Source organism: Magallana gigas, unplaced genomic scaffold (genome assembly GCF_963853765.1).
Source record: "Magallana gigas unplaced genomic scaffold, xbMagGiga1.1 SCAFFOLD_62, whole genome shotgun sequence".
Taxonomy (NCBI): domain Eukaryota; kingdom Metazoa; phylum Mollusca; class Bivalvia; order Ostreida; family Ostreidae; genus Magallana; species Magallana gigas.
Window position 1 is genome coordinate 301 of NW_027062577.1, and position 16,787 is coordinate 17,087.

A 16,787-nucleotide genomic window follows, 5' to 3' on the forward strand; every position below is an offset into this window, starting at 1 on the left:
TTTCAATCAAGATCTCGACATCAGGTTGGCTGAGTATCATTTGGGTACGGGTGTACTTTGTTAATCAAAGACTTTAAAGGGTATGTGATTAACTTCCCGACCGTTGAATAAATCTCGCTACTTTTGCGGAACTGTATCGATTAAGAATACTCCGCTGTTCCCTTTGGGGGCCCCTTGACAACGATCCCTCTTTTAGCTGGTCCGTTTGTATATTCAGGTGTCCGATGGACCATCAAGATACCGACTCTTTGTTTTAATTAAATCCCACACAATCAAAAAAAAAAAAAAAATTCTGGACGGCAAACACTGATCGAGATATCAAAACTGTTCTCCTGGGAAACTCCGGCGGATATTTAAACTGCTATATCTGACTAATTGTTATAATTGAGGCGTTAGTTACATCTCCCATTGAAGATGATTTCGAAACGTGTTTAACTATCGTTGAATGTCTGAAGGAATCTCTAATTTTACTCGTAGAGTTGACCTATTATATAATTACCTATCATAATAGGGCACAGATGATATATCTTTAAATCCCAACAGTAAAAATGGCTAAAAATAGAAAAAAAAAATGAAAGACTGATAATTTCTTATACAGTTAAGATAACATTGTCGCAAATTATAAAAATCTTCAGTCTATCTAAATCATGATAATGCATTAGTGGTTTAAGTTTTAAATTCTTCCCAATAAAAACCGCTTTCTTTATGACGATCATTTATTTACTGAATAAAGACATTGGCTACAAATCAAAGCTTTAGATTTCTCACTCTGATAAATTAAATCTCATTCAAAACACATAGTCCCCCCTAAGATTACTTGTTTTAGTATTAACACAACGTTCAACAATAAATGTTTCATATATGTACATGTACATGGTAATTTAAATTCCAAAGATTTCGTGTCGCAATTAAAAAAAAAAATAAACAAACGAAAGAATATCCGTTAATTGTAATCATTCCCATAATGCTACGTTTCAAAAGTAATTATAAATGTAGAACAACAGAAATAAAGGTAAAAGTAATAGGTTACATGAATGGGTGCAAGTACTGGTGTACTTGACCAGTGAGCTTTATTAGCATGGAAATATCGCTTTCATTCTAGATCTGTACGACTACAAGGCAAAACACATCGCAAAAATACCCATGGTACTGACCCCCTATCCCCTGAAAAATTAAACTAATTATATTCATAAAGTAAAATGCCATAAAAGGCATCATTGAACACCCCCCCCCCCCCCCGGTAAACAAATTTTAAACTATTTCTTCGACCCCACTCCTCCCCCGGAAAATCGGCAGGTGTACTTGACACCAAAATAAGAAAAGCTATGCGACCGAGTCCGTTGGTCACCAGTCCGTTGTCCGTGCAAGACAGTCGACTCAGCTGATGCAGTTCATACGCAGATCCAAAATGTTTAAACCACCTAAATTATAAAATCACCTACTCGACATATTGTGAATTTATTTAAAAAAAAAAACATCTAAAAATAATATAGACGTAAATATGTCCCCAATCATTATATATAGTTAAGGTCAGACGACACGTTCCTCAAAAATCTTTTTTGTATCACCTCGTAAAAAAGAGTTCCAAAAAAAAAATTAATTTTATAATTACTTTAAAAATGATCAAAATTTACTTGACTTTGGTTATATGTCTAGATGGTCGAGTGGTTAGAATCGTGGCCAATAGCGTATAGGCTCTCGAGGTCGTGAGTTCAAAGCCCCGAACCGGCGGAGATTTTGTTCTATTATAGTGAATTTTGCTGTGTTGTAGATGTATTTATCTTTATATCAACATTCCAAGTGTATTTTCAAGAAGATTATATAGGATATTGCATACTCTAGGATTTTGCAGAAATGCCTGGTTAGGTACCCCCAATTTTTTGCAAGAAAGTTTGTCAAAGTAACAGTAAACCATTAACAAATTCCTGGAAAAAGTTATCTAAAATTGAGGAACGTGTTGTCTGACCTTACAAGTTATCGAATGCTATCAAACTCTTCTTTGATTGGAGGTTAAAAAACCGGTTTTGACCATATATCATCGTTAAAAAGAGACAATACAGCAAATCACGGTTGCCGCGAACACACATAAAACCGAATTAACACTTACAGCGAAATAACTTTCATTACCCCTTATCTTTAAACGTACTACGAACGAATCGATTATGATGAATTACGTTTATTAACAAAATAGAGTACCACGTCCCTTGTACTCTGCAATAACCAATTTTTATTGTAATGGTATTGATGAACACATATATATCAACTATGATGATATCATTCCAAACTTTAGACCTTGACCTTCGACGAGTGCAATTTAAATCAATACTTAAACTTGTCTCTTCTTATCACAAGGAACATATAATATTATTCAAAAGCACAGTGATTTTCAGCTTAATATAAACGACACTCAGTTATCTATCAGTTATTGTTAATTATCTTAGTGATGACGGCCAAACTGCGATTTTTAAAAAAAATACGTTTCCCCCTAGAAACAGATCAGTTTTATTTAGCGAGGCCTACTTTGGGGTAAAAGCTTAATGTCTACAGAGTCTTTCGTGTTTCCCAATTAGATGGTAAAAAAAGAATGGTATGAACTTATAGTACATGTACAGGCAGTTCCAAGAAAAACTATGAGAAAATGGTACCATTGAATTACAAAGACAAAGGGGAGATAACCGCGAGACCACTGTGTTAAAATCGTCTATGATACGTCCTCTTCTTCAATACATGTATTTTGCAAGCATTTTCACCTCCATTGATGCAATAACTTGATATGATTGAAATCTATAAACGTTGCAATAACTTTGATTAGCTGCAGGTCCCGGCCTGAACAAATTCGGATAGTCTGGTTGACTCCCAGGTCGTTCATCCGAATTTTCTCAGATCAGGAGCTACAGACCTACAGTTATAACTTTGATATGCAATATCCTCCCCCAAGTATGTGGTTAAGTAAAAAAACATTTATTGCTTATGTTAATGTTTGGCCTTATGTCAAATAATCATATGCAGTTATTTATGATAAAAATAAGAACAAAACACTACAATTTCCATATAAACATGTATTTCAAAGTTAAAAACATAACTTTTTATCAATATTTCTTTTTAATTAAACTTCAAATGAAATTATGGGCCACATCGCTCACCTGAGCAACAATAGGTATGATAAAATCAGCTTAACAGAGTCATAATTCAAACTATCTGGACAATGTAGTATAATACATGTAGATCCTGAATAAATAAAAGTCCATTTTTTTCCCTGGATATGTTTATAATCAAGTCCCTTTTCTAATAGGATGATTTTATAGTCATATCACCTGTAAAGCATTGCAGTTCTCAAAAAGATTCTAAACATTTGTCTATATATGGTATATAAACTTACATCAAACTCTGAACCCCATGTGAGGCTGAAGAATATTCCAGGGGCATAGTCTAAACAATTTGAAAGAATCAGCAATATGTCAAAATGCTTGCATATACCGGTAAGTAAAACCTTACATTATAACATTTCATTTTTTGTGAATATTCCTTTGTAAAATAGGAATCCCAGTGTGGCCCCACCCTACTCCTAAATAGTTTGATTTGAAAGAATTTAAATCTACATTATCTGAGGTTGCTTTCAGTAAAGTTACAGCTTTTCTAAGCAAGTGGTTTTTAGAAAAAGATAATTTAATTTTTTTTCTATTTTTATAATCCTTTGGAAATTTTACCCCCCCCCCTCCCCCCCCCCCCCCCCCCCCGGACCATGATTTGAAGAAACTTGAATCTATCCCACCTGAGGATGCTTTCTCACAAGTTTCAGCTTTCCTGGCTGATTGGTTTCTGAGAAGATTTTAAAAGATTTACACTATATATTCCTAGGTAAAAGTTCGACCCCCCCCCCCCCCCCATTGTACTCCACCCTACCCTGGGGGCCTTAATTTTCACAAACTTGTATCTAGTATCTACGTTACATAAAGGTGCTTCCGTACAAGTTTCCGCTTTCCTGGCGATTACTTCTGAGAAGAAGATTTTTAAAGATCTACTCTATATATTCCAATGTAAAAGTATGACCCCCCCCCCCCCCATTGTGGCTCCACCCAGGGACCATGATTTTTACAAACTTGAATCTACACTACATGACGATGCTTCCACACAAGTTTCAGCTTTCCTGGCTGATTGGTTGCTGAGAAGAAGATTTTTAAAGATTTACTCTATATATTCCAATGTAAAACTTCAAACCCCCCCCCCCCATTGTGGCCCCACCTTACCCCCGGGGACCATGATTTTAACAAACTTGAATCTACACTATCTAAGGATGCTTCCACACAAGTTTCAGCTTTTCTGACCAAATGGTTCTTGAGAAAACTTTTTTAAAAGATTTACAATATATATTTCTATATAAAAGTATGACCCCCCCAATTGTGGCTCCACCCTACCCCCGGGGACCATGATTTTTGTAAACTTGAATCTATACTACATGAGGATGCTTCCACACAAGTTTCAGCTTTTCTGGCTGATTGGTTGCTGAGAAGAAGATTTATAAAGATTTACTCTATATACTCTATATAAAATTTCAACCCCCCATTGTGATCCCACCTTACCCCCAGGGACCATGATTTGAATAAACTTGAATCTACACTATCTGAAGATGCTTCCACACAAGTTTCAGCTTTTCTGGTCAAATGGTTTTGAGAAGAAGTTTTTGAAAAATATCAACAAATTTTCAATAAATCCTAATTAACTCCCCTTGAAAAAAAGCATGGCCATTCATTTTATCAAACTTAATTCCCATTCACCTCATGATGCTTTGTGGCAAGTTTGGTTGAAGTTGGCCTAGAGTAATTCTAGAGAAAAAGTCGAAAATATAAAAAGTTTACAGAGAGACGGACGGACAGATGGACGCTGGACAAAAAGTGATCAGAAAAGCTCACTTGAGCTTTCAGCTCAGGTGAGCTAATAAAACGAACAATTAATGAGTAATCTCTTAAGCTAATAATTCTTTGTCTATATTCATTATACCCATGCATTCAAATAATCTAATTGAATAAAATAACATCTTGTGTTAGTAAGGATTTCTTTGGGAAGAAATTCAAAAAAGTTTTGGAAATGCATATGTCTAGCATTTCACTTGTACCTTGCTATTAAAGCAAATAGTTAATGGAAATAGAAAATAGAAGACTTCATGAATCTGACATTTATTAGATTTTAGGTATTAAATTATTGTCATTAATGAGTAGAATTCTATTGTATCAGGCTAGAAGAGTTCCCAAAAATTGAGAAATATTGAAGCTACAATTAATTAGTGAACAAAATCAACAAAAAACCAGACACAGTACTTTTGATGTCTTTTTGGTACGCTGGCTGCTGTTAAAATGAAGTAAAGCTGCAATTTTTATTCTTTGTGTACCATATCAGAATTGCAATTTCAAAAGTCTTCTCCAGCACATAACAACTGAATTGTATTCTATTAGTTCAATTTTTTGCCATGTACAAATAAATGAAAATAATCATGATTATACTGAAATATAGAGCAGGATGTAAAAGCCCCATTAAGATATTCAGTACATCAATATGGAAAAGTTTGTTCACTTGAAGATATTTGCTAATCTTTAAATGACTTGAATTGATGCTAAGGTCATCAAAGTTGTATGTATGTATTATATATGCAGGCAATGTAAACTCACTTTCAAACAATTAAAAACATTAACAAATTGAAAATGAAAAAAAAAATCAACAAATATGTAACAAATATGAAAATGACATGTATTAATAAAAATCAATTTAATTAAAATCAAGTTTACACAATATCAATATTTGAGACATTGAAAAAAAAAATTAACTATGGCACTTAAATTTCATACCAAATTGACAATCATGACTTATACATGTAAAATATTTAACATAATAGTGAATAAATTAGTTTATTATAACTTGTACACACAATTATATAAAACACAAACACACATACAACCCCCACAATGGTTAATTATTAATTGCCCATATAGAATTATTTGCGTAACTAAAAAAAAAATTATTCTACACTACATGTATATTTGAAAGCTAACAGTTTCAATTGAAGATACAATAAATTGACACACTGTACAGCACCTGAAATAATACAGTAAATTCCTTATTTTATGCGAGTACTTAATTCCGTGATTCCGCTGTTTTGTGTCAAATTGCAAGAATATAAAATCGCGATCACCAATTTTTGTAATAATTTCCTATAGTTCAAAACTGTCTGAAAAATAAAAGCGAGATTTTAAAATTCATAAGGGTTGCTTTTTGCGATTTTAAGCGGAAATTATTTTGTCACGTTTAATTAGGAATCTACAGTAATGTACATAAACATTAACCATCCTTTTCTATCTCGCATATATTTTCAGCTTTTTTTTTTTACGAGTTATCCCCCTTGAGCCCTTGCTCCACTTCCTTCATGAGTCTGATGACCAGTTCCTCTTGGTAGGGTAGGGCCACACACTGCACCCCACAGGGTAGACCCACAGTCCCTCCCAACATCATCTGAAAACCCAGAATAACTCAATGTTTAAGGCACAAAAAAATTATCTTTAAATGCTGCAAGCATGTATTGACTACCGGTACTTAAATACTGTGAAATCATTTAATTTGTGGGGCCAATTTTCGTGGATTGTTGGGTTTTTAGCTTAATCATGGGGATGCAATTTTGAGGATGCTTCAGTTTTCAGTTTCAGTAGGAAAACTAAATTCTTCATAATTAGTTTTGTCAAGGATGTAATTCGTAAGTAAAGGCCACCCACGGATATCACAAAAAATAAATTCTAGTAATCACAGTATCTAAAAATGGTTTCCCTTTGCCGGTACTGTATCTAATCACCTACAATTGGTGTAAATCACTCTCTTTCCTCTTTAAGATTATCAACTTTCTTGGGCAATGTTACGCAAATAAAATCAAATTGTTCTCCCAATAAAATGCCAGCCTTTGACCTAATGAGATTTTGCCTTAAAAACAAAGTGTTTTTTTTTGCCTTTCACTTGAACGTATAAAATCAAATTGTTCTCCCCCAAAAATGACAGCCTTTGACCTAATGAGATTGTGCCTTAGAAACAAAGTTTTTTCTTTTGCCTTACACTTGTACATCCATGTACATGCATTTGCTATTAAAGAAAAATGAATAAACTTTCCTATTGATAAAAGGTAACCTTTTTAAATTCTTTTTATAATATGCCAATAAATTACATCAAAATTGTAACATTTGATCTCTAGTACAAGGCCATTAAATTGACCTGAATCTCTTCATAAACTTTACCTTTTTAATGTTCTTTTCAAACTTTGTCTTGTTTGGGTAATTAGCCATATCCTTTATATCCTGTTCTGTCACCTTGGTAACGGGCAACACACCTGCTGGGTAGTTGAGCAAGTTGTACATCGTAGAGTACACACACCCTCCTATAATAACATTCAAAAATATATATATACACTTACCGAATACACGTGTTGCTTTACCAACTAAATAACCATGATGGCATCATCAATAGCAGCCATCATATATTTGGTAATTTTCACAAAGATCTAATTTACGCTTTTTTCGCAAAAAGTTTTAAATCTCAAATTATTAAATACAGGTACATAGAAATTATATTCTTTATTATTTTCTATGAGAAAGTTTTTAAATCCCCAAAAATTACCAGATGTACAATATTATAAAACTCTATATTTTTGCTTCAAACTATGTTATTGGTAGCTTTCTTCCGCCATACCAACTAAATCTCCAAATGTATTGTGTGGAATAGCAGGGAAAGCAAATCCTGGACAAATGACAGCGTCGATTCCCAGGGATCTCCACAGGGCCAGAGTGTCGTCCTTGTAATCCTACCAAAAAAAAGTAGATGCATTTATAAGTAAGGAGGAATATGAGACACTCCCATTTTGTCACATATAGGACAATGAATTTTAATTACTATCATGCAATACCCAAAGGCATATAATTGTTTACATTTATACATATTACATGTTTTTGATATAATTTATAGGATATGAAAATTTAAAATGTATCATACATTGTATTATATTTTCAACTATGTCGCAATATATCTTGATTTGCCTTCAAAAATAAATAAACTAAAACTGAGACATTTTTTTTTCTCTTCACAATGATGTCTTAAAAAGTTGCAAAACTACATGAGCTGTCATGAGTGGAACAGTTAAGATCTAGCATATCTTATATTTTCTCCCAGGTGAATTCAAGGTGGCTCACTATATCTTGAAATAGTTTCTCAAATCAGCAGAAAATTACTTAGTATGATGCATAAGAAGTATTTCAGTCAAATAGTTGAAAAAAATTAAATCAATTCAGGGTAAAAAAAAATTAACATTTTTCACATTTGATTCGGTAATTATGAACATAATTATCCCAGGTGGATGTGAACTCGTGATATTCAACCAAATCAATTTACAAAAACATTTTTAATGCCATCTTGTGATGTACTGTGTGAAAGATCGAGTTTGTCATGATGTATTGAGCTACCTTAAAATGGTTTGAAGTACTCATTCATAAAACTACTGTAACAACTAGAACACTTTCTCCAATTTAATATGACTTGTTTGAAAAAGATAAATAAGGCCAAAAAACTAATGTTTTGGTTCTCAGGCACATCTTCATCCATTCTAATGTCCCTGCATTAAGGTGAGAAAACATGTTCCTCAATTTAATATAATTTTTTCCAGGAATTTGTTATTAATTTACTACTACTTTGACAAGTTTTCTTTCAAAAAATTTGAGTACCTTACCAGGCATTTGTGCAAGATACTAGAGCATGCATTTTCCTATATAATCTTATTAAAAATTCACTTGAACTTCTGATATAAAATTTTTTGGCATTTCTATATATGTGATTTAAACTTTAAATCATATAAAAAATGATGATAAATAATAATAATTTAAAATGGTATATTATCAGGCCGTTGAAAGTTAAATAATTATCATTTATTGAGGACCGTGTTGTCTGACCTTAAACTGAAAAGAGGAATGACTTATTTTTACATAGGTAAATAATGTGTAAATTGAGTTATTCCCCTTTGCAAATAATAAAATACCTGTCTGCCACATTTAAATTTCAAACGTTAATTTAGATTTGACCTAAATATTTTTTAAATTTTTTTTTACAAAACCATCCTTAGAATAATTACCTCAATATCAAGAGCATGATTCCAGTATTCGTACACAGTCCTACAAAAAGAGACTCCTATGAATATCCTATTTTTTTCATTCACATAAAAAACCACATATTGATATCTTTACAAATAAAAGTCCATTTTTAATTTTTTTTTTCAAAAGAGAGAGAGAGAGAGAGAGAACACTGACAGGTACATACCCAAACCCTGATAAAGCCTTCACCATGTATCCTGCAATTTCATCCTAAAACAAGAAAGAAATATTCAAAGAAAGTTATTTTATAGCACTCACAAATTATCTACATGTATTCTTAAACTCCAGACTTTGTAAGATGAAACAAGTTCTACTGCATGATCATGAGCTAGTAAAGGCAATTTTACATCGACAATATAATTATGTATTAAGTAAAACAAATACAGTATATTACATGTAGGTTTTTTCACCATGATCTATTTTCACAATATTTTTGCAATCATTTTTATATTGGAAATACATGCAAATATTATATTGCCTATTAGGTGCAATAAAATATATCTTCTGAAAATGCATAAAAATGACTTCACAAATTATGTCTTTTTCAGATTTTCTAGAAAAATTTGCAATTAAGACACAAAAACTCTCCTGATGTAGCATATTTACTTAACAACTGAATTTTGATCTGTACCTTGAACACACTGAATATATGTACCAATAATAAATATATGTAACATAGATATGTCAAAGTTAACTGAATGTACTGTAAAGGCATTTTAACAAGAGCTTGGACTTTGAGCAGTTGTGTCAAAGAAATGTGTTATTTTGACCCTATTTAAAATAATAACATCCTACCAAAACTCCAATGGTCTTGTTAAAATGGCTCAATCACTGTTTCTTTACATTTTTACAGCTTAATGAGCTCTTATTTCAGAGGATGAGAATTGAATGTATTGCAATAACCATAGGTACTGACCCTTGATACGGCTGACATAATCCATCCAATCATTTTCTTTAGGACACCTGGTAAGTGGGAGGTATAGAAAAATTGCCGCACTGTAGAATCATAGATATCATCCTTCCTGCAAAAAAGATACCTTGCTGAATTTGATCATCATGGCAGAAAATGTATGGTAATGTAGAAACCCATGCACATATATATGTCTTTCAAATATTCACTATACATTTCTTAAATTTCATAGGTATATGATCATTATTCCAAAATATCTCAATTTTTAGAACCATTTTTAGCAAGGCCTTGGACTATCAATAGAACTTAACTCTCTTTTTCTTCCACCAAAACAAGCTGAAAATTTAAAGCACTGGTTTCGAGTGAAATATGCACAGATTGCAAAGTCTTAGCTCAAAAGTAAGACAAATCTTGTTGATTTCAAAGCTGAGTGGTCAGCAATGAAATAGACAGGCCTATGTTACATTGCTGTTTGACACAACCATGCAAAGTCCAAGCTCTTGTTAAAATAGCTCTATCATAACTTTCAATTAAAAAGTTAAACTTTAAAGCTTTAAGCTGACAAATAGTAAGGTAGCATATGGAGAAGTGGTCAAGGGTTTCCAACAATGACAAAGACAGGTTAACTTTTAAAATAAATTGTAAATTCCTTCTGTTTTAATTATTAATATATACACACTTAATTAGCATCCTAAATGAAAAACAGGTTACTCAAGTTTTCATTTTAAGTGCCAATTATTAAATTATACAATCATGCAATACTATGTAAAATCAATAACTTATGTAATGAGTCAGAAAACACAAAAATTGAGTTATTTTTTCTATTTCATTTCATAAATTCATTATAGAATAATAAATATATATAAAAAAAGTATCTTGTTTTGACAACAGAAAAGGGTATCATATAGCACACTAGTCAGAGGTACGTATAGACGTGTAGATTCCTATATATTTACATTTTCTAGTGTCCTTGCCTGTGATAACATTACGTATCGATTTTGTACTATATAACCCATAATGTCAAATTGGGGCGCCAGAGGGGTTTGCTTATTCATATTTTAATATTTAAACAGAAAATGGCTTAAAATTATATAAATATAAGGAATAAGGAATCATTCTTTTCTTTTTATAATTTCCGTCGGGGCGTGATCAAATCTATCATAAAGCCCTTCGGGCTTTATTGGATTTGATCACGCCCTGACCAAAATTATTACCTCATAATACTCAAAGAATGATTCCTTTTTCCTTATTTAAATGCGAGTAATTAATATCATGTAAAATTGCGTGAAGCGCATCTTGCGAATTTTAAAATTTTACTTTTAGTTTTTGGACATACACAGTATGTAAACTACATGAAACTATGATAAGAATTCGTCATTCACGATTTTAAGATCTCATGATTTAATGGAAAACAGCTGAATCGCGGAATTAAATACTTGCATAAAATAAGGATTCTATAGTAGTTTACTGCTCAGTTGTTCAGACATCCCTTTATTGGGGCACACACACTGATATGAATTGAATATGGTCACAGTTCAAATTTATTTAGTAAACGATAAGAAAATAATGGATTGATCAGCAAACAGCAAAATTTAAGATCACTCTATTGCACAAAACAATGAATAAAAAATTTATAATTTCCTGCTTCAATATACCATAAATTTTCTTTTCATCAAATTGTTCATTGTAAAACTGTTTCTCTGAATGCAGGTTTATAAAAAAAAATAATCAGACACAGTAATATATTTTAAGGAAGATTTTAGAGGTTTTTTTCTTTAGAAAAGGAACATATTAAGTGAATGTGTTAAATATTGATAAACATTTCATACATACATGCACATGAACTATGCATTCCAAGTGAAAACAAGCTTTGCGTACATTTGTAAATAAGTGATGACAAATTTCTCATATATTTATATACGTACAAGTACTGTTGAAGTAGAAATATTCGTTGAGGATTTAATTTCGTCATTGGCAGTATAAATCAACGAAATCAAATCCAGGACGAATCTTTAACTAGAGTATTAATGTATACAAAGAGATTACGATATGACGAAATTAAATGCCAACAGAATTTTTTTTTGTTACAATACGAGGACATTTTGACCCAACGAAAAAATGTGCTTCTACAGCAAATGATTACAAACTTTTTGTGTATAATTATGGAAGTAAGTGTTTGTAATACTGTAAATTCCTTATTTTAAGTGAGACCCGTACCTAATTCCACAATTCAACATATTGCATTAAATCACCAGAATATAAATTGGCAAAGGCCAAATTTTTATCGCAGTTTCATTTAATTTAACTCTGTCCGAATTTTTTAAAAAAAATCTGCGAGATGTGCTAATTGCGATTTTACGTAGATATTAATTCCTTGCATGTAATTTAGAATCTACATTGTCATTGAAAAACTTTTCATACATACATGCAAGTGAGGTAGGTTTTGGTGCCATCTGCTCCTACAGTATCTAAAAATAGCCTGAACATCCTTCTAGCATCTACAGGTTGCATTGGAATAAGCTAAAAAGAAAAGAGAAATTTTGTTAGGTATATTGAAAACTTGTATTAAAAAATACAAAAAATGCATATAGTTACCACCATGAACACCAGACCTTTTTAACATAGCTTAATTGACAAAACTTTCAATTTCTAAAAATTATACTGTAAATTCCTTATTTTATATGAGTACTTAAATCCGCAATTCCGCTGTTTTGTATCAAATCGCGAGAATTTAAAATCGAGATCATCTATTTTTTGTTATAATTTCCTATAGTTTAAAACTGCCTGAAAAATAAATGCGAGACTTTAAAATCCAAGAGGGTTGCTTCTTGCGATTTTTAGTGGAAATTAATTCCTCACATTTAATTAGGAATCTACTCGACATTTAATAAAATACACCATAATTTTGATATGTTATATGTACAGACAGACCTTATGTCCCCGAGACTCTAGAATAGACTTGGCTTTCTCTACGGCTCGATGCATGGATGGAACCGAGGGGATGTAGCCATCATCTAGGTAATATCCAATCCTGAGGGGTCGCTTGTCCTGATAAATCTACAATTAAACCATACATTTCTTTCATTATCACCGGTGTGAGATTGGTTTGTTTAGTGAGAGATGTATAGCAGTGTGAGATTTTTCTGTCTTACACTGTGTATTACTACGCCATGGTAAAACTTATAAAACAAACAATATGAAATGTAGTTAATATACACATTTCAGAGGAGAGTTCATTCTACTTTAATTAAAACCTTTACAACTAAACGAAAGAAATTGAATCCCAGCCCAACAGATATTTCTAATTTCACAAAAGATATTTCTTAGATTCTTTTTCAAGTAATAACAATATATATGACAAAGGTTCAAGTATCTTGCCAGTGAAATCAAAACCATAAAAAAATGATGCACAACATTTTTAAAGAGACTATTATAGAAAAATAGTGTGACTTTCCTGCATTTATTGCTACATGTATCGTCCCCCATATAATATGACAGTATGAACTGGAAAAAAGATGACAGTACAAAATTTACATAACTTACAGACTTAACCAGTGTATTATGAAATATATTGACTGTAAATTCCTAATTTAACACAAAAAATTAATATTCGCATAAAATTGCGAGAGGCACATCTGGCCAATTTTAAAATCTTGCTTTTGTCTTTGGGACAGATGTAAACTTTGCAAAACTCTGATCAAAATTTGACATTCATGAACTTATGCTCTCACGATTTGGTTGAAAAAGGTAGAATTGCGGAATTAAGAACTCGCGTAAAATAAGGAATCTATAGTATCACTGGGTTACTTCATTTTGGTCTTAAACAGTTACTATATTTTTTTTTTTTTACAATGATTGATAAACAACTTGAACAACTTATATTGAGTCACTTATGAATGTTACAGTATTAGCTGTGAAAAATGTGTAAAATGTTAAATTTTTTAGAATTTAATGCCTTGCATTCCTATTCTGTATAGAGTAAAACACAGTTAAAACGAACACGCTTATAGTAAATTGACGCTTACAGGGAAGTGATTTTTCGTTCCCCGTGAATCTATTACATGTTGTAAACTTGACAGATATAACTTATTACGCTTATAACGAAGCAAAATTGCCCATCCCTGGGAATTCATTATGAGCGTGTTTTACTATACAAGTAAGCATTCACATGACTCTGATGTCTCGTTACTGACCTCTTCTCTGAATGGTATAGGAGGAACCGTGGGGTCAAGGTCGAACATGTACTGACACAAAAGAGCTCTCATTGCCATGGTTACACCATCCACATCTCTAGACAACATCCCTGAGGCAGATTTGACTGATACAAGTGCAAAAAGTTCAAATCAAGCTTCATATATGCATTATGCATTGACACCATCAATCACGATATTCAAAATAAAACAATTAAGGTCCTCATCAAAAATGGGTCTGCATCTTCATGCTGTGACCTGAATAATTAAACAATGTCTGCTTCATTTCTTTGATAAAATACTGTACCTAAAGTTTGGCCTTTAGTAAGTTTGTGAGTACCAGCTCCACTGCAAAAGTGCAACAAACAGCAAATATTAAACTAGGAGGCCATTACATCAAAAATACAAACTCGCTGGCAGAAATTATTGAATAGCAAAGAAATGTTAGTCATCAATATATATATTAATTTGAGAAAAAAAATCAGACTTCTAAATCTTCAGTATATTTTTTTTCTTCGATATTTATTTTTATTATGCTGTATATAGCATTATCCTTATGTATACAGATAACTTGACAGAAGAATGCAACGGGTCGTTAAATTTATTTAATACGTTTTCTTTATTAATAAATGTCTATTGTTATTGAATGTTACGATCACAAAATTATGATAATTTCCCTAGCTATAAGGTGAAAGTATTGAATTTTACATGTTGAATCTGATTATTAAAAAAGTATATGTCATTATGTTCATTCTGCCAGTCATTCGAAAATACCCCCCCCCCCCCCCCCCCCCCCCCAAACCAGCAAGGTTACATAATCATTTCTTATTGATGATATATGACAAGCCCTCGTTTAAATGATCGGGTTGTTAATTCTCTGTGTCTCATAAGCTGTGTTTTAGCCACTAAAAACAGTCAATTAAACACAGAATCCACAAAATATATCCATGCTTGTTTTTTTTTTTTGTACACATGTCCAAATATCATGACTGCCCGCTTGACAACACTGGTACATTTTGAAGATAAAATATTTAAATATACATTGCAAATGTCGGGTTTTAATTTTACAAAATAACACCTACTGCAGAATACATTATAAATTTTAAACATAATCAGTGACATATTAAGCGGTAATTAACTGTATCATTAATTTCAGCAAGAAATAAAAGGAGGATTTAAATCAAGGAAGGTTGTAATATGCGTAGCTGTACAGTTTTCTTAATATATGATTTACTTTTAAATGTTTAAGAAATAAGATATATAAAATGCCCTACGCTACACACTTTTTTGTATAATGAGAGAGAGAGAGAGAGAGAGAGAGAGAGAGAGAGAGAGAGAGAGAGAGAGAGAGAGATTACAGGTATATCACTTTCTGACAATATTGTATTGGTGTCATTTGTAAGCGTATAAAAGTTCACAATAAAATCTATGTTGGAAGTGGCGGTTGTGATGCCGTAAGGGGATTTTAACGTGCTTATACCTTTCTGACTCGGGGCCTCAAGTTTTAGCACTAGAAAATTCATATGAGAGAGAGACAGAGAGAGATAGAGAGAGAGAGAGAGAGAGAGAGAGAGAGAGAGAGAGAGAGAGATTCATTTATCAGAAATAGAATAGAATAATAAAAAATTGATTGTCTATTAATCTGCTTCTTTTACATATCGATTTTTTTTCTTTATGTCTTACGTTTATTTTTGCCAACCAACTCGGTGGTTTTAGAAAAATATCTGCAAACTTTAAGTCGAAAAATGAAATGTAATTATATGGATAATATCACCCCCCCCCCCCTTTCTTCCCGAATCCACTTGATACCCCTTGCAATACTGTGTTATGTCGAAAAGATTCATGTTAAGCAATCGGTTATAAAAATCAATGCATTTTTTTTTAAATTTTGACCTCGATGTGTAATCACTATTAAATAGATATAATAAATCCCACTTTTGTGCAAACATTACATGAAACTAGTCCTACATGTAAGTAAATTATAATAATCTTTTAAGACAGACTTTAAATGATTATGATCCCAATGATTTTTTTTAATCAAAAGTAAAAATTCAGATTTTTTGTTGTAACAGTGTATTTCCCCGACGTTTACATCTATTTATTCCTAGGCCCCAACACATATACACAGGTGGTCAGTTTTCACACCTTGACACAGTCACCCGGCCATGTGTATAGTCTGAGCCTTTCTGTTAGTTCCGGGTTTTTCGTTGTTCCCAGACAGACAAAAGATTTTTTTCTGTAGACATACACAAAGATGGAGACAGTACACTGTCGATATAAAACATTACTTTAAGCGTTGACTTTCAATCATTAAGAATTTTAAAGACAATCATTGAATAACGAACTTCAAATCATTTGAATCCATGGACATTATCCCGAAACTAAAGATAAATACAAACTTTAATTTTTTTAATGCCAATATGTAGATTTAGCCGCTGTCAACATTACTACATGTTACCGGTAGTACTTTATTTAAATACTAAATATTCGTACGTTAGCATGGAGAGAGAGAGAGAGAGA

The 16,787-nt window shown here is 32.1% G+C and overlaps 1 protein-coding gene across 1 annotated transcript; it reads right to left on the reverse strand.

Annotated features, from left to right (window-relative positions):
• Positions 1 to 5,158: 5,158 nt before the first annotated feature.
• On the reverse strand, positions 5,159 to 14,615 carry LOC105348150 (vitamin D3 hydroxylase-associated protein; the record flags this gene model as incomplete). Its single annotated transcript, XM_066074301.1, is given in 10 exon segments — positions 5,159 to 6,501; positions 7,269 to 7,408; positions 7,720 to 7,831; positions 9,149 to 9,188; positions 9,334 to 9,377; positions 10,084 to 10,189; positions 12,503 to 12,597; positions 13,009 to 13,134; positions 14,271 to 14,395; positions 14,575 to 14,615. Coding segments are annotated over 10 exon segments (955 nt in total), but the record flags the coding sequence as incomplete, so codon positions are not given.
• Between the last annotated feature and the right edge of the window lie 2,172 nt (positions 14,616 to 16,787).